Source organism: Mangifera indica, chromosome 2 (assembly GCF_011075055.1).
Source record: "Mangifera indica cultivar Alphonso chromosome 2, CATAS_Mindica_2.1, whole genome shotgun sequence".
NCBI lineage: Eukaryota > Viridiplantae > Streptophyta > Magnoliopsida > Sapindales > Anacardiaceae > Mangifera > Mangifera indica.
In genome coordinates this window covers 21,717,024-21,735,213 of record NC_058138.1, presented here as the reverse complement: position 1 = coordinate 21,735,213, position 18,190 = coordinate 21,717,024, and the positions used below count along the sequence as shown (strand labels likewise).

Below are 18,190 nucleotides of genomic sequence, written 5' to 3'. Positions count from 1 at the left end.
AAGTTATTCTCCTCTAGCAACTACCCTCACTCATTCAAGCTATATATTTACATCTTTCCCATTTAATCTTTTATGAATTTCTAATTTAAATAATTTTTATTTCTGTTAAAATAATAATAATTTTGTATCGAGCTTTTATGTGAATAAGGATAACTCGATAAGATTTAATTTTCATGAGATTATATAAAGTTTCAATCTTATAAATATCAAATATATAATCTTATCAAATATTATATGCATAATTGATGGGAGGTTAATTAAAATGGTAAAATTATTATAATTTTTAAATTAAAAATTTAAATTTAAATCTTAATCATGTTTATAAATTTTTGATTTGAATTATTAAAAAAAAAAAAGAGAGAGAGAAAGAGAGGGTAGAAATTTTATGAGATTTCTAGACCTAGAAAGAAGCATGTACCTCCGACCCTGACAAACTTCAAAAGCTACACATGCACCGCCATCTTCTTAGGTACAGGCTTTAAAATGGATGGTAAAGATGATGCATTTGACATTTCTCGAGTAAGACTGATGCATCTTGTGGTGGTAAATCCAATAATATTGAGCCACGTATGGAGTATAAGTTGAATACGAAATTGCCGAAAATATTGAACTTATGAAACATATGAAACCTGATGTGAAATGATGTGGGAGACGGATTTTAATGGTGTGTTTTGCTTTGTGCTAAAGCCTTCCCGTAAAAATCGTGTTTTACTTTGTAGAAAAGTATGCATGTGACCATGAGGTGACTTCCCACTTTCCTTCTTTTCACATTTGAATATAATCCAAGCCCAAATACCTTTTCCACTGATTGGGGATGACAAATTCGATCTATCCAACCCCATCTTTTTAAGGTTTGAAAAAACAATTGGGTTAGGTGCGCTTGGGCATTAATAAGTCATATATTCTATTTTCGCATATAAATTTAATCCCCTTCATCTATTATTGTTAGTGTATTAAATAACGTACGAAAATTATTGTTCAGGGTAAGGAAGCTTTCCCAATTCTTCAACCCACATTAGTTTCCAATTTGGGTTCTTGATATGAAAATTATGTTTATTCGGTTTTGAGTACATAATTAAATATCTAAATGATATATCATCATATGGTTAAATATAATTTCATTTTTTATTCAAAATTATTCAATCATATGATGATACATCATTTATATACTCAAAACTGTATACCTATAGTTTTATTGAATAATAAATATAGGATTTTAAAAAAAAAATCATTCACTCATAAGACTATTTTACACTACTAAGAAAACGCGAATCTAACTTGAATTTAACTGAATAACTAATGAAATGAATTAAACTTGATCATTTAACTTACTAACCCAATTAATGTGGGTAGATTTCATTTAATCTAAGTTATACAATTAATTACTCAATTCAATCCAAGATCAATTAGAACATGTTACTTTCTGTCGCATGAGATGATTAATTTCCCTTAAATAATTAACTTGCTTTCTCAGATCAAGTTAATTTTACTCTTCCTCATTGAAACAAATCATTTTAGAACGAGTAATTAGCTCTATGGGAATTTCTAATTTAAGAAGGGAGAGCTTCAAACTCTTTTCACTTCCCCTTCTCCACAACATGTGATGCTTATCTCCTCTCAGTCTTACAGTCTAACACCATCGATATCTAGGGAAGCAGTTATGGCCAAAATACCACTACACTCTCAGGTCAGTAAACAGAGTATTCATTAAGAATAAGTTTGTTCTTTTATTCTTCAACTACTAAAACAATTAAATTCAAGCTTAGTCAAGAGAAATTAAATTTCATCTGATACATAAATACTAAATTCACATTGAAAATGACATATAAAGTTGTAATAAAAACACACTAGTTCACAAAAATGCATGACATTAGTTGGAGCTGAATTAACAGTTGTTTCAAATTGGATGACTTTATTGGATTTTTTGTACACGATCATTTAAAGCATTTCTTAATTAGAAGGAAACAAACGAGTAATTACATATGTTATGCTATACCTTGAGCTTAGTCCAAGAATGGCCTCATGGCCTTATTCTACTAATAGTTTCTAATTCATATGGTCATCATAATTGCTTACCTTACCACAAAACATCTCTCACTATTCATCTTCCATAACTTAAAATTTAAATAAAAAAGAAGCATGGTATAAGGCATCAGAAAGTAGAGGCTAGTGATTACATAACCAACTAGAAAATAGTTTGAAACTAGGAAAGAAGTGAAGTTTGAGGAATACCTGATAGATGCTTTCCTGAAAGCAATGCCTTTTAGTGCAAGACACATCGGTTACCAGTTAGGCAAAGCAGCTGAGAACCAAAATTTGGAGGAAATTAATGCAGACAATATTTCGAGAAAGAAAACAAACTTGGAGCTCCCAATCCTCAAATTTATAGAAACAAGCCCTTCAGAACGAAATTTCTGTATATTTTTTTGTTTCAATCCTAAAAATGTGCAAGTAGAAACACTAATAACAATACAACTTAATGGTTTTGTACAGGCAAATGTGACATGAAAAGCAAGGGAAGTGGAGGAAAAGCTACTGGACTCTATGAGACACCTTTCTGTGGGAGAGTTTCAAAGGCAGAGACCGTGTTCTCAAATTTAATCCGATGGAGAGGAGCACCGCTCTGCTTTATAGCACAAGCTATCTTGTCTTCCAGGGGGCAACGTGCTTTCAGCATGGAGAACACATGATTGTTCAACCTCCTTGCTTTCTTCATTGCTTCTATTACAACTTCCCATCCCTTTTCACCAGACAAAAAATGCACACATAAACAAACCAAAAAATATTATAAAACAAAATTTTATAATGTTTTCTTTTTCCGCTTTTAACTGTAATTGAGTCAACAAATAATGAAACAAAGCTCAACTATTTTGTTGATTGCTATTCCAGAATAATGTAGACTTAAGTTCTAATCTCAAGATATAGACGCATGACTATAACTAATGGTTATCAGTTTTTTTATGTATTGCCTAAACAATTCAAAACAGAAAAAGTAGCAGTAGCACTATGCAGATTTACGCATGCATTGTACATGTGCATGTCATTATAAAAAGAAAAAAAAGACTGTAGAAGAAACTTAATTTTCTACATATGTGATACAGATTAAAACATTGCTCCTACTACAGTGGCATAACAGTGGTAACATTCTGCAGTTATATGACATATATTTTCACTGACTCTGCGTGAGTCGGAATTGAAAGGGAGACTATGAACTTAATTTCTGAACATGTCAAATAGATGAATCATGGACATGAAAAAAATACAACACCTGGTTGAAATGAGGGTTTTTGTGTGTCTGTGCAACTGATATAGCTTCCACTTCAGCAATATTGAGGACTTGATATGAAAAATCAAACAGCTCAAAATGCAGCTGCTGCCCAAGCAAGTATATTATGGTACACCCACCCCAAGCAACTGAATCCCCCAGCACTTCACGATTGTTAGATGGTGCTTGATCAGATTCCTCCAGATATCCCTGTTATTTGAGAACTAAGACATATTAGCAACATAATACTTGATTAAAGATTATTTGTGTATATATTTACTTTTTAATTGATAAGAAACTGAAAGATGAGCTCAGAACTAATGAAAATATTTAAATAAATGAGCTGCTCAAGAATGATTCTTACAATTTGAAGACCAGAATATATACGATAAAAATCCTTTGAGGTTGTAATGTCAATGAAGCCTGTCTTAGGAGGAGCACTCCATTTACTGCAATACTTATCCAGTGCTGCACTTGTAAATGCAAGGGCATATTCAAGCACACTTCCGGTATTCATATTGGCCTTATACAATAGATCTGCAACAAGGCAGACACTAAAGTTTTAATCCTGAAGAGTCACAAATGCAAATAAAAGACAGACTGATATGATCATATGCATCAACAGATAACAAAAACCGCACATTTTCTGAGGGTAAGCAGACATTGTTACAGAATCTTGAGTAGCAAAAAGTGTGTAGCAGTTTTGGTATACTATCTGAAATATTTACCTAACTATTATGCACTTATTCATGTGCAAACAGAAGTACCTGCAAGTTATGGTTTGCAAAATGTAAGTTGCACAATATGCAGGTAGGAAGTTAGACAGGGACGTGATAGATGGTCAAGCTCATAGAAGAGGGAAGAACGAAAATAAAGAATTCATTCAAACATGATACCGAAATATGCATATCATTACATTTGGCATAACATTTACTTCAATCAACCATTAGAAAGTTGGTGGTCAACTAAATGCTTATTAGGAGATTGAATGATAAGCAATAACATACCTGCAGCTTCTGCCTGTTTGGACATGGTGTAGAATGACGTTGGATTTGGGCACCCTGGGTTTGACACAATCGCAGAAGTAGCTGATTTGAAGAGATTGACAATGGGGCTATCTCCACCATCTTGATGATGCAAAATTTGTCCATCTGCACCTGGAAGCAAGCCCAACCAAGGGGCTGTTTGCATGAAATGGGTTGTATCTACTTCTCTCTGTTGAGCATGTGAGATTCCAAAAATAAGAAGCAGTCGGAAACATGCAATTCAATCAGAAATCAACCGACGCGCATCATCATTATATCTCCATGCAACATTATATATAATAGACAATCGTAGGATGAAGAACATTCATGTAAATAGCCTGCCCAAGCAGCACTTGCATCATAATATAGATGTACGCAAAAATTACAAATGTGTTCAAATTTTTATTGTTTTATTTATTTTTTGTTGTCTCTTTTTCATCATGTTAGCACTCATAATAATTGCAGATGATTTAGTTTTAATTGCTCTAAAAAATCATAATATAAAAAGGGCCTAGAAAAATAATAGTAAAAGCTAAATATACTTTTCAAAGCATTTTTCGAGGTGTTCCCACAAGCCAAATCAATAGCTAATAATTATTAAATGAAGAATCCAGGAACTAACCAATACAATATCAAGCAGCCCCATCCAATACAATACACTTCCAATCTCTTTTATCCCTCGAAGAACCTCTGCTTTGAGCTCTGACTTTGACCCCCAATTCAGATTTTCTTTAACGAGCCTCATACAACCTGTATGTATTAACATATACACACATATGGAGAAAGACGGGCTAGAGGTGCAAAAAGCAATAATATAAAATATGATGCATAGAATTAATAATCAAACAATATATGTGTTTATGTATATACACCCACCCTATGATGGAACAGGTTTTACAAATTCATGACCAAAAGTGTACTTGTTTACACGAAATTTTTACACCAAAAAATATCATATATATTTATATTTTTATAAGAAAATTCACCATCTTTACATTAACACAGATTTGCACAGAAAATTATTAACACAGATTCCCTGTGATTAAGCTAAAATTTCAACACAAAAATATTAATAAGTTTAAACATCATCACATCTGCAGTTTTTACAACAATTCAGTTTTGCATTGACACTACAAGAAGGTAGCATGTTTTTTTATTATGTGTAAACAAGACAAAGGCTTCCAATAACTTTGAATACTATTTGCATCCAAGCAACATATTGATAATGGAATTGACAGACACTTAAGAAAACAATTATAATGCCAAGGTCTACCTGTGACACCACTATCAAAAGGAAGCAGACCAATAGATTTGGGCAGTGCTTCTTGGAGTCCTGTAATCATCGGTTCAAGTGTAGTAATCTGAAACAAGCAATGCATAAAACATTAGACTGAATGCAAAGAAAAATCCTTTCATAAGACAAGGCAGACAAACAACAAGTAAATAATGCAAATTTTACCAAAAAGACAATCACTGGATATAATTAGCTAAATGGACATCAAACAATGGAAGTTTATATGAAGACAAATTCCAGATACAAATTAGACTTAGCATACAACCTACTAAATGGATAAGGATTAGCAAGTATATACTTCTGAAGAGAGTACAACTTGGTGCCAAAAGATAACACAAAAAACAATGAAAAGATTTAACTGCATGATGGATTCATTTTGATTGAGAACCTTCTGAAGACGGGTAACAAGCGAAAAAAAAAAGGCAAGCAACTTCACTGCATATTCACTGAGCAAGCTTCACATGTATTATTCATATTACACTTAAGTATCAACAAACAAAGTTGAAATTTTAAGTAATAAAGAAGTAACATACTAAAATCCACAGAGAATAAGATACCTTATTTGATATGTGATCAAGTAGTGCTCGGATAAGCCAAGGCAACGATCTAGATCCAAGCAACCTAACAATGGCGAACATGTGGGGTATCCCGAAGAATAAACTATGCAAACGTGCAAAACTTTGATGTGCAGAATTCAAATCCTATCAGATCAATAACCAAATAGAAAATTGAAGTCAGAAAACTAACAAGAAAATCATACACAAACCATAAAGTTTGATTTGAGCCCAAAAAAAAGACTTTGCAATGCAATGGTTGATAAAAAAATAAATAATGTTGAAAATATATAAATTAGATGGAGATGAATAGATAATTTTTCTTACTTGAGTACCACAGTAGAAGTTAGGCTTGGCGTAGGGAACAGATGGCTTTTGAACAGGAACAAGAGGAACTTTAGATGATCGAATGAAACGCTGAGTAGTGTTACAGAGGATAAAGTTTGGCAGGAAATCAGTTTGCATCTCTGACCAAATCTAGCAGAACATAAACAGATCGATTGAGTGAAAACTAGCAATAGGATAATAATGAACCAAAGTCCATAACTTTGCATATTAAACATAAAAAATAAAAAATAAATACAGTCTCTCTAGTGAGAGGGCAGGGTGAGGGAAGACCAACATTATATATCATAATTTAGTTTAACCTTCTGCAAAGAAGATGGAAGCAATTAATGCAAAATACAAGCACAAAAAAAAAAAATCCACAGGAATGTGATCAATGTCGGTAGATGTAATAATTAGTTGTGAAGGTTCATAACTTCATTGGATTAGGTAGGTAGAATTTCTTCCACAGTTTTGATCCTAGGATTACATTTCTTGTTGATTGGTACCATTAAGAACTTTTAACCCTCTCCGGTCTTTACATCTCATGCAAGAGTTTTCCTATAAGGATTCATTTAACCTGTCTTTGTCAAATTCATAGATATTGCAGCATGCGCAGTCACAAATACAAGCACATAGAGTAACAGAGGGAGCTCAGTTCTAAACAAAATAAGTCTAAAAGAGAGAGAGAGAGGAAGAAAATTTTCCAAACCTGAGAGGCAAGTCGACTAGAAAATGACACAAGCGATATGTTTTCTTGCATCTCATTCAACATTAGACTGAATGAATCTATTGTAAGATCTTTGGAAAGTAACTCATGTGCATGCTTTAAAATATCGACCAGCTTTTCTAATTCCTGCAGCCAAATACTGTGCTTGTTATCACTTTCATAGACATGTCTAATTATTTGAATGAAAATAGCAAAAGTACTACTCACTACTATGGCACATAGATCCTGAGACTCAAAGCGATCAAAAAGAAATTCAAGATTCTCTCTAAAAACTTTGTTCATCCGTTCAGCGATTAAACTTCTCAAATTAATGGTCCTCCCAAGTAACTGCAAATCATAAAAGATAAGCAGGCGATGCAATGGTAAAGAAATAGAGATTTTTTCCCATATAAGGACAGAAAAAGGTAATTGAAACAGAATACACAATAACAAAGAATGTGGCAATCACAACAGGAAGAATTACGGCAATATACGGCGCAATTAACATGGTCATGACATTACAATCATAAAACCATAGATATATTGATTATTTTCGCTCAGTTGTTAAATTGGGCAGAACACGCCACAAGAACATTGGCATAAACTTTGGTAACAGGATGCAGACAGTGACAAACAATAATTGATACATGAAGGTTATACCTTCACTCTAGTCATTTTGAAAAGTGCAAAGAACCTCATAGGCTGGACAGAATACTTTTCTCCATCGTCCAAGGCAAAGAGGAATGATGGATCAAGTAGCTCACTACGAATTTGGCAACCAACAGAAACAAAAGTTTAGTTCCTAAGATTTCATTGACAGAAGTAAAAGCGAAAGACATACCTTGCCGCCCAGCTTTTGTAATATGTGAATATAATGTCACACAGTCTTGCAACAAATATATCAAAACAATGGTCCACCTACAACAATGAATAGTCATGGGCAAAAAATCATTGTTTTGTCACAAAGAAAAGACATCTCACAGATACAAAACTACTCATTACATCAGTCCCCAGTTTGTGTAAAACACAAGAATTAACAGTGCACTAAAACATAAAAGTACTACAAAAAAAATGCCCAAATTTTCATGAAGCAAATCCTTTTTCTTATTTTCTTTTGTTTTATTTTTTAATTTAATGGGAACCTAAATGAAATTATGTAAGTAAGAAGATAATGAAGGTGGGCATTTCACAAACCTCAGCCTCTATTTCATCATAGAGGAAACGTTGCTTTAGTACAATCAATGCCTGCTGAGCCGAATCATTATAGATGTCAAATGGAATCAGAACACTTTCTAGAAGACCAGCATTTTGCGACTCAAGCACATGTTCTAACAGCATCCAGGGAAGAGAGCATTCAATGGGAAACTGTACATGAATAACAAACAGGTTTTCATTCATTAAGGAAATATTAACTTTGACAACTTAATAGAAATGATAAAACTAAAGTCCAGCCAAATATTTCTATTCTTTTATATTTTGCAATAAATTTAAGTGAGTGTGCAACATATTATCACATCAGTATGTCAGAATCCTGAAATTGTCTGCACAATATCACTTGAGAAAGTGAACCAGCTTCCCTTCATATGCATATGCATATCACAAGCTATAATAAGTTTAAAGAGATCCAACTGTAATGTAATGGGAATATTTATATTTCTTCACCTGAATTACACGAGAAGACTCCAAATAAAATTCTCTAAACCATAAGAAACCAAGGTCCATCAAGGTAGAAATAGTCACTGCAACCACCATCAACAAGGTTAAAATGGCTCATAAAAAATCCCATGAAATCCCTGTTTTAAACGACAAAGAATTCTACTATTCTTATCTTCTTAAGTATCACGCAGAGGAAGAGGAGCACAATTATCTAGAGCAGTGTCTACAAAATATTAACACCTGAGTATGGATAAGGATTGCAAGGTGCTAAGGATAATAACTTGAGATTATATCATTTGCTACATTAACATGGCACAAACACAAAGAAAAGCACAGCCATCAACTTGGATTCCAAGCTTGTTAAAGCAGGAATGCAACTCATCAAATTGAAATTTATAATAGATACATGAATGCAATGCATCAACGAGAGGTGAGAAAATAGCTGGTTAGGAAAGAAGATTACCAGTGTAATCCAATACATGCAGGAAGAAGCTAAGCTTGTAGAAGAAAGTTTCCAACTGCTTCAAATCATTAACAGGAATCTCAGATCCACTATTCCCAAATAGCCCCCCAGGCTTCCTGAGATTACCTCCAGAAACCACCTCATATATCAGGAATTGCAAACAATGGACCTGAATAAAAATAGCTATTAATCAGTTACATATGTGCGTATATATTCTAATCACAAACTACATATTTGGTGAAGTTGATGAGAAAAAGATACACATAAATGTCATCTCATGACAATATTAACTTCTGCATCAAGTATAATCACCTCTCTGATAAAAGCTGACCAAAAAAAATCATAACAAAGAAAAGAAAAGAGGTCTGAAATAGATTTCACATGGAAATATTCACTATCCCAAAACAGTTGGGCAGATATCAGACAGATTGGTGTTTGTCATGAGAAGATTCCTATCACAAAAAATAACTTATAGTCAATGTTGCAAAGCTTCACCAGACTCTAATTTCAGATTGTCTAATATGGGTAATCAGGCACCATCATATTCCAAAATTCAAACTATCATCTTTGCAGCAAGTTCACAAGCTAGATACAATTGTAATAAGTATTTTGGATATCACTTATATTTACACATAAAGGGAAAATATATTTTCTGCCATTGGCCTGACACTGTCATGGACCAAAAAATAACCCGTGACAAGGGAAAGAAAAAATTAAGTAAATAAACCAACATGCAAAATGCGGGGTTATAAGATTGAGGGAAACCTGTGCAGCTGTCGGTGCAACTGGCCTAGGATAAAAGAAGTTTCCTTTGCTTTCTTCACCTGAATGTTGCGCAGATTGGAACTCAGCTTCAGGCTTGATTGTGTTTGCCATCCAGTCGGCTGAAAGAGTCCGCATATCAGAAAGAATCCTGAAAGTGAGCAATTCAATAAAATATATCAGCTATTGGAAAATACAACCATATTCGTGTAGTAATGATCAGGACTAAACATTTTGAAAGTTAGAATTAAAATTTAAGGAGGCTCAAGAAACTAGTAGTATAGCATTATATGGTTGAGCCCATGTAGAGGCAGATCTTCAAGGCAGCTCTATGACAGAGATGGGTAACTTTTCTATATATATATTTTTTTGGACAAATATAAATATTGCCATATACTGGAATCAGTTTATCTAAACTACCCAAGCAATCCATTGAGCAAAGAAAGATAGTGATCTATTTTCACAGCAAGAAAGTTGTAATTCTACAGTGACATTTGGAAGCATAATATGATGTGCTAAAGTTCTCATGGTCTCAAGTTCTATATTCATCTATTATATCGTATGTCATACACTTCAAGACATACTTATTGTGACCATTCCAAATTTTCTCTTGGATGGACCAGTACAAGAGAACCCATTTTCATATACATATATATTTTTGGTAGATTTATGAGGATGCTATGCAAAATTTATCTTGAAAATTTCTCCCATATTTTGCATAATTCATAATTATATCTACCTAGAGCTCTCTTAAAAGCAAATAACCACTAGATCATAAGTTAGCAATACATATTTCATATTTATAGATACAAACAGCAATATATGGCTGTGTACTCATTACTAGATTTTTTGGTCTTCTTGTATCCAACAGGCTCCGTTGAGATCAAAACACAACATCCACGATTGATTCTAGAGATATGGTTACTCATGGATTCACCATGGTATCACCATCAATAAATGGTTAATTTAAAGCTTCAATTATGGGACGGACCAAATATATATTAATTATTCCTTGTTATGATAATATTATTCTAATTGCATGAATAACAATGGAAAATGGCCACAACCACTTGGAAGGTAGAAAACTTCAAGAAATTGTAACCAATAATCATAATCTCATGACACTAAAAAAACCTAATAGATATGTCCACCTTGAAAGGTCTTTCTTCTTTCGAAAGGTAGTTCGCAACATAGTGGCTAATGTGTTTTGGACAAAATCTTGGACCTCTCCATGAATTGTTTCCCATAAAGCATCAGCCACAAATGTGTCACACCGCAACATCATTGATCCAATGCTCTTTATATAGCTGACTAATTCAACTAGTGCTTTCCTTTCATCAGCACTATAATTATACCGTACAACCTGCAAAAGAATTCAACAAACAAACCACTTCAAGCTAAAGAGCAGATGTGAACCACATATGCTTTACAAGGAGCAAGCCTAGACACATTAAATAATATATGAGTTAGTTATAACTTGTGGTTAAGGCTTGATTCAAGCCAAGTTGGCTTGAGCTCGATTACTAGCTTGGCTCAATCGAAATGAGCTCCCCTTAGACGAGCTTGAACCTAGGGGGTGCTATACTATCAAGCTCGAGCTCAAGCCTAAACCTAAAGGTGTTTGGTTCGCCAAGTTCATAAGCCAGGGAGAACTCGATTCAAAACGGCCAAAATGACCCCGTTGATGCGTATTGTTTTGACCGTCTATAGTACCAAGTTCAGCTGAGCTAGAGTTCAAATCCCCTCAAGTCAAGTCAAACCCGAGCTCAATTTGAGGGGAGTTTGTCAATCTTGGACCTAGGCTTGAACTCAACTCCCTCAAGCTGGCCTAAGTTCAAGCTTGACTCGATTTGAATCCAGTCCTACTTGTGGTGATTGTCTTTATGTTTAACCTTTAGAGACCAAGCACAGACTACTAAGCCAAGAATGAACTTAATCATCAAAATTCTGTGCAAGCTAAAAAGGTTGGCAGATGGTTTGCCAGACTAATCCAAGTTCAATGACCCAATTACAAATGATGTAAAAAATATGTACCTTTTCATAATCAGAATATGATGCTAAACTTTCATTTGATTCTGAAGGAACTGCATCCTTGAATGGTCGAGAAAATTTCCATGCACATTGTTCCCAAATGCGTGCATTCCACTTGCTTAAGAGTTGGAAACCTTCAATTACCATATCATACATATTTCCTTTAACTTCTTTGGACCATTCAATATCCGCACCATCTGTTGACTTCAACAACAATAGCTGTTCAAACAAGTTCAAAAGTGAGAAAACATCCACGTGATAAAATGCATCAGACAGAAGGAGGAAACATATATATTGATACAGACTGGACAATAAAAGAGAACTTGGAACCTGATTTATGGCTGAAGCAAAACGAATTGTAAAATCATCATGCTCAGCACGGATTGCTCCAATGTGATTAACAATCAGATAATGTCTCTGATACGTTAAAAATACGTCAAGGGTTCAATAAACAATGCAAAAGCTAGATTTGGTGTGCGCTAAAGGTGATAGACTTTCAGAAGACAATCCAAAAAGTTCTATTTATGTATTTTATCTACAACAAATCAACAGGTGGGTCATTTATGAGGATAAAATACTGGATAAATCAATACAAATACATCATATCATTATTACAATAAAATATGCTTGAATATGTTCAGAAAAATGTTTAGCTGTTTCAAATGATGGGCAGAATGCTTTGTTCTAAAGCTTCATCGTTTTAACTTAAAGGTAACAACAACTACTTTGGTCAGCTGACACTTGAGCTAGGTTTAAAAGCTTGAGCCCAGAATCAGTCAACACATGTACTTGACACTACAGAGATAAATATACTTTGGATTTTAAGTAAAATTCCAACAAGTAAAAAAAAATCAGTCCAAAAGAAAATAAAAAACTAATTCAAACATATTCCATCCTCGACATGGAAGACGTATTCCAAATCCAATGTATACGCATTCGGTTCAGACCAGCTATAAATCATTTCTACAATCTGGCCTATACTAAATAACTCACTTCTTATATCTTAATAACTATTGTCAATATATATCTATATCTATATATACATCAAAATTCATGTAAAGGATATTCTTGTGCCTCCCGAGGTGGAAGCTCATGAGGTGCTGGAAGAGTGAGAAGACGAGTTTGTGCAGAAAATTTTTGGAAGTACATTGACAATTCTTTCAATATTGCAGCAGGTGAAAGATGAAGATCTGGAAAAGCAGGAATGACTGGATCACTCTGCCACACAAGTACAAAAATATATATGAATATTGATTATATATATACAACTTTAAATCCTTTAAATAATTAAGATAATCATTATCAACCAAATACCTTAAATATATTGATCAGTCTGTTGATCTTCACCCTCTTATACAATGATTCACTATCCTTCTCTGAAGATGTCGCTAAGACAACAAGAACAGGCAGAACACGAAGAAGAATGTGCCGCTCTGGATACAGAAGTGTGAAATCCAACTCCAGTGACTCAACAGCAAAGACTATAAGAACTTGAAGTATATCTTCAACACTAATCTTGGTGAAGGAAATCAGAAGGGAATAAGAAAAAGGAAAAATTGATCCCAAATTATGAAAAAAATTAGCAGCATATAAAATAAGTCAAACAAGGTTAATCAAGTAAATTATTATGTGCTCTAGCAACATATTGAAATGCTTGCAATATAGAGGTTAGCATTCATGAGTATAGAGAGGATACTTGTTCACCCGGAACATCTCAACGTGCAGGTTCAGTAAGATAGCCCATCTTGTGCTTAAGAAAATCTACATAAATTAACATATTCCCAACCAACAATTCAAAATAGAACAAAAGATGAAAAGAGAGCAGAGTATTGTTTTGCTGAACAAAGTATATTTCCAACCAGCTACGGGACAACGGACACACCTGTAAATCATCTAACTCCTCCCTCATTGAATCAGTGTCTTGCCACTGGACACTGACTTGTGTGAATGTCCTGACAGATTCCAAAGAGATAAAATGAATGTGTCAAACATCCACCCTATAATTGTAATACTTCCAAATCATATGTGAATAAATTAAATGGTCAATTTGCATGGGTGCTATCAAAAGCAGAATTTTAAAGCTAACAATTATTACTAAGTAGAAGCAGAAAAGAACAAAACTTGCTGTGGCATGTTTGCACATATAGAAGAAGAAGAAAAGGAAGTACTCAGACCATTAAGTGAAAAGCTTCTGAATAGCTGCTACTAAATGAAAAAATTAAAAGCTAACAGTTATTACAAAGCAGATGTTGGAAAGAAAAAATCTCGCTGTGGAATGGTTTGCACATTCAGAAGAGAAAGAAAAGAAAATGCTTAGACCATTAAGTGAAAAGCTCATGCTGTTTGGTATTATCTCAGCAATATTATTATAGTCCTAATGTGTCCCTTCATATGCAAAACTAGATTAAATCAATAGGCTTGTCATGTGGATCAAGCAGGATTACAATTCAGATAGACAGAAATGAAAAAATTTATAAAAAGAAAAAATTGTACACAAGACCCAATTGGCAAAATTGGTTCCAATAAAAACCATTAGCAATAGCCCAAAATAGTGAATTCACTTACCTCTTATACCACGAGAAATCATTAGGTATGCTTGCTTTTGCATTTTTTAGATGATCAAGTTGCACTAAGACATCAAGTAACTTTAACATGGACCTGCAGTTAAAGAATAAATCAATTACTGTATTATAAGTACTGTCATCATAAAAACTTATTATTTTTTAAACAAGTAGTAACATTATATAGTGGCATGAAGCTCACAATCAAATGTAATCAGCAATTGAGAATTAAACAACAAGATTACAGAAAATAATACACTTAATATGGTATAACACACCATAGATGAGTAGTTGTGGGTCCATTAATGCGCCGCTCTGGCCTAGAAAAACGTTGCATATCAGCTGCTAGCTGCATCATAGTTTAACAGTTAAGATTGCACGAGAATCTATGACAAGTTTAACGACAGAATGAGACACACTAGTGATAATGACGATTTCAGCTCCCATACTTTAGATGAAGCTGATGTTTGCCATCGTTGAATTTCTCGTAGGCGACTCATCTCCAAGTCCAGGACTTGGTAGGTTTCAAGGTACAAGTCAGCTTGACTGTGCTTCATAGAATTAGGAAGCTGCCAGTGTTCAAAGTCACATATGAGTTACTAAAAATGAAAAAGGAAAGTGAAAAGTGGATATTCTAAAGTATTGAATGAATATATGTTACCACTACAATAAATATTACGTGTATTATTAACTTACAACAATTAGGAGACCAATTTACTGAATCTCATTTGGACTCAATATGAAACAGCAGAAATCAATTATATAGATATTTCTTGAAAGCTTGCATATCAGCTATCAGAAAAAAATATTGCATTGGCACAAACAATGCACAAATTAATAAATTTTACCATAGCATTGCAAAATTACATTCATATCTTCTTTATTTCCTGACAGACGTTGTTTTATTTATCACCTTTCTCTACTTGGACTTAATTGGTATCGACAATTACTAGAATATTAGAAAATCCTAAATGTTCAACAAGATTGTTTATGTCTCAGTTACAGCCAAAGTAAACCTGAGGAAGTGCTTTGACACAACTACGGTAAGTATAAAGCACCGATGCCATCTCTTTCCCTTCCTGAATAAGAGTATTCTGCAAATCTCCAAACAAAATAAGATAACCAAAGATGTAGATGCAATTTTAAAACCAACATCAAAACAAGGATGATACGGCATGCATACCTCCATCAAGAAAGTTTATAAAGATAAAAAAAGAAGAGAAACAAGAGCTGTATACCAACTGATTAAGAGCCTTTGTGTCTTCTGATAACGACAGGCGATATGCATTAACATCATTATACTCTACAACATAAAAACATTTATTTAATTACCATCACATAATTTATCCAAAACAAAACACACAATGAACCCGAATGAACTTAATAGAAAAAATATTCGTACGAATCAAAATGTTTCAATCAAAAGTGTATTCTAAACTAACTTAAAATAAACAGAATTTAACTGTACTATAAGATTTCACTTAAAAAATTACCAACAGGACTACTGGTTGCTCCTCTTTCAGTTGAAACCAAAGCAGCCGGTCCTTGTACCTCCGGTTGCTCATCCTACAGTATATTCAAAATTTTCAAAAATTAAAAAAAAAAATCACAAAACAAAATGAAGCTATTTTCAAGGTTAATTACAGGAATTAAAGTAATTTGAGTGAGATAATGATTAAAAACTACCTCTAGTGAGAATGTAGATAGAGCCGCAATTGCCTCTTCGACGGGAACAGCCGCCATCACGCGCGTGGCAGATGTCAACTACTCTCACTCGCTCAGTTTGAACTGAAATCTGTTACAATCAAAGCATTCCACGAGTGAAAATTATGAATGCGAGAGAGATCGAAGCTGAATTTTGGAAGACAACCTGTCTTTTTTCCTTGTAGATGAGTTGAAGAGAGCGAGTTTGTTGTGTCTGGAACCGAGTCACGAGTTTCCTTTCTGCTTAAATAAATGACCGAAGCATGATTTTACCGTCTTGGACGCAAAATTAACTTGAATTACAGCACTACCATTCTTCGTAAATGTTTATTATTTAGTGCAGGTTGGTTATGATTCGGTGGCGAAATCATGATGGGGTCCCATGTAATTAACCTTCGGTAATATTGAAAGGCCACCGAGGGACTATTTTCCACGGAAGTCTAGGTGCATTTTCAAAATCATACCTATACAATTTAAAAAATCTAAAGTTTTATCTATGATGTAACTATCATTAAAATTTTTAATTAGTAATAAAAATAAAATCATTATTTTATTAATAATATTTAAAAATATAAAATTTATTACATTTTTTCTCTAAATTTTAAAAACTAATAATAGTTTCACCTTTACCTAAAGTTTTTTTAACTTTAAAAAATTATATTTTCTCTCTAAATTTTTTCTTCACCTCTTTGGCCACTATCTCTCACCCCAATAACTTTCACTCTCCACCCTAAACAGTTGGTCAACACACATAGATAAATCTAAAATAGATCTCTTTGTCAAAAACAAAGAAATCTGATAAGATTTGAGAGAAGAGATCTAGATTTAGTTGAGGAAGAGAATCAGATCTCTTTGTCGATGAAGAGATTTAGAATCTCTTCCCCGGATTTCTTGGTCAATGAAAAGGTTTCATCGTTGTCATTTCCAAATAGCTAGAGAAAATGGTCGGAGGGAAAGAAAAAATTATAAGGTTTTAGGGGAAAAATTATGATTTTTCAAAATTAAAAAACTTTATAAAGGATAAAATATTAGTTTCTAAAATTTATGAAAGAAAAATATAATAAATTTTATATTTTTTTTATCCTTACTAGTAAAATGATAGTTTTACCACTGTATCTAACAGAAAATTTTACCCTTAGTTGACAAGTAAATAAAATTTTGAATATTTCAAACCTTATTATGTGACTTTGAGATTGCATCTAAACTTGGGTGGGACATGGTTATTTGGCCTTATTAAAAAGGTAAACCATTATTTTTGGTTGATTTGCTTCAGGGTCAAGTATGAATTTATTGTCTTTTCAACGAAGAAAATTTAATTACCACTAAAATAAACTGAATTCTTCCCTGCAGCATGATTATGATTCATAGGGTGTTAAGCCGCTTGTGGCTCCGGTGGTCCCAAACTGAGCTTTCGAGTTTATTGGTTTAATGAGCGCATGGGTTTCTTGTCACGAGTAAAATATTAAAAAAATTTTAATAATTTTAAAATTTATATTTTTTAATTTTTAATTTTTAATTTTAAATATAAAAATAATAAATAAATATAAAATTTATAGAGTTTTAAAATAATATATGAAAATTAGAGAGTTTAAATATGATTTTTTAAAGATCTCAAACTTGAATCAAAATATTATCCATTCATTGTGCTCGAACTGTCTTTTAAATAATCAAATCGAATTTGAATCAAACATTATTTGATTCAATTTGTTTGCACCCTTAATAATGATTAGAGCATACAAATTGTGAAACCGGACCAAAAAAGCTTTTTCTAAAGTATTCTACTAACATAGAGCATCAAAGTCGATCAAGATATAACAAAATAAGAATTATGTATATAAAACA

At 33.2% G+C, this 18,190-nt stretch overlaps 1 protein-coding gene across 1 annotated transcript; it reads right to left on the bottom strand.

The window, feature by feature from the left end:
- Positions 1-2,361: 2,361 nt before the first annotated feature.
- On the bottom strand, positions 2,362-16,620 carry LOC123208993 (protein PIR). Its single transcript, XM_044626689.1, has 31 exons — positions 16,515-16,620; positions 16,331-16,439; positions 16,138-16,210; positions 15,883-15,947; positions 15,661-15,738; positions 15,094-15,213; positions 14,923-14,993; positions 14,649-14,741; positions 13,966-14,035; positions 13,780-13,844; positions 13,398-13,593; positions 13,150-13,301; positions 12,414-12,507; positions 12,087-12,302; positions 11,204-11,415; positions 10,056-10,203; positions 9,291-9,459; positions 8,834-8,910; positions 8,366-8,536; positions 8,013-8,089; positions 7,832-7,934; positions 7,400-7,519; positions 7,175-7,318; positions 6,466-6,615; positions 6,142-6,285; positions 5,564-5,651; positions 4,913-5,040; positions 4,273-4,480; positions 3,630-3,802; positions 3,269-3,475; positions 2,362-2,740 (listed from the first exon to the last, which is right to left on the bottom strand). Exons 2-31 carry the CDS (start codon positions 16,385-16,387, stop codon positions 2,543-2,545), a joined length of 3,867 nt encoding a protein of 1,288 aa, XP_044482624.1. The 5' UTR covers positions 16,388-16,439; positions 16,515-16,620; the 3' UTR covers positions 2,362-2,542.
- Positions 16,621-18,190: the final 1,570 nt, after the last annotated feature.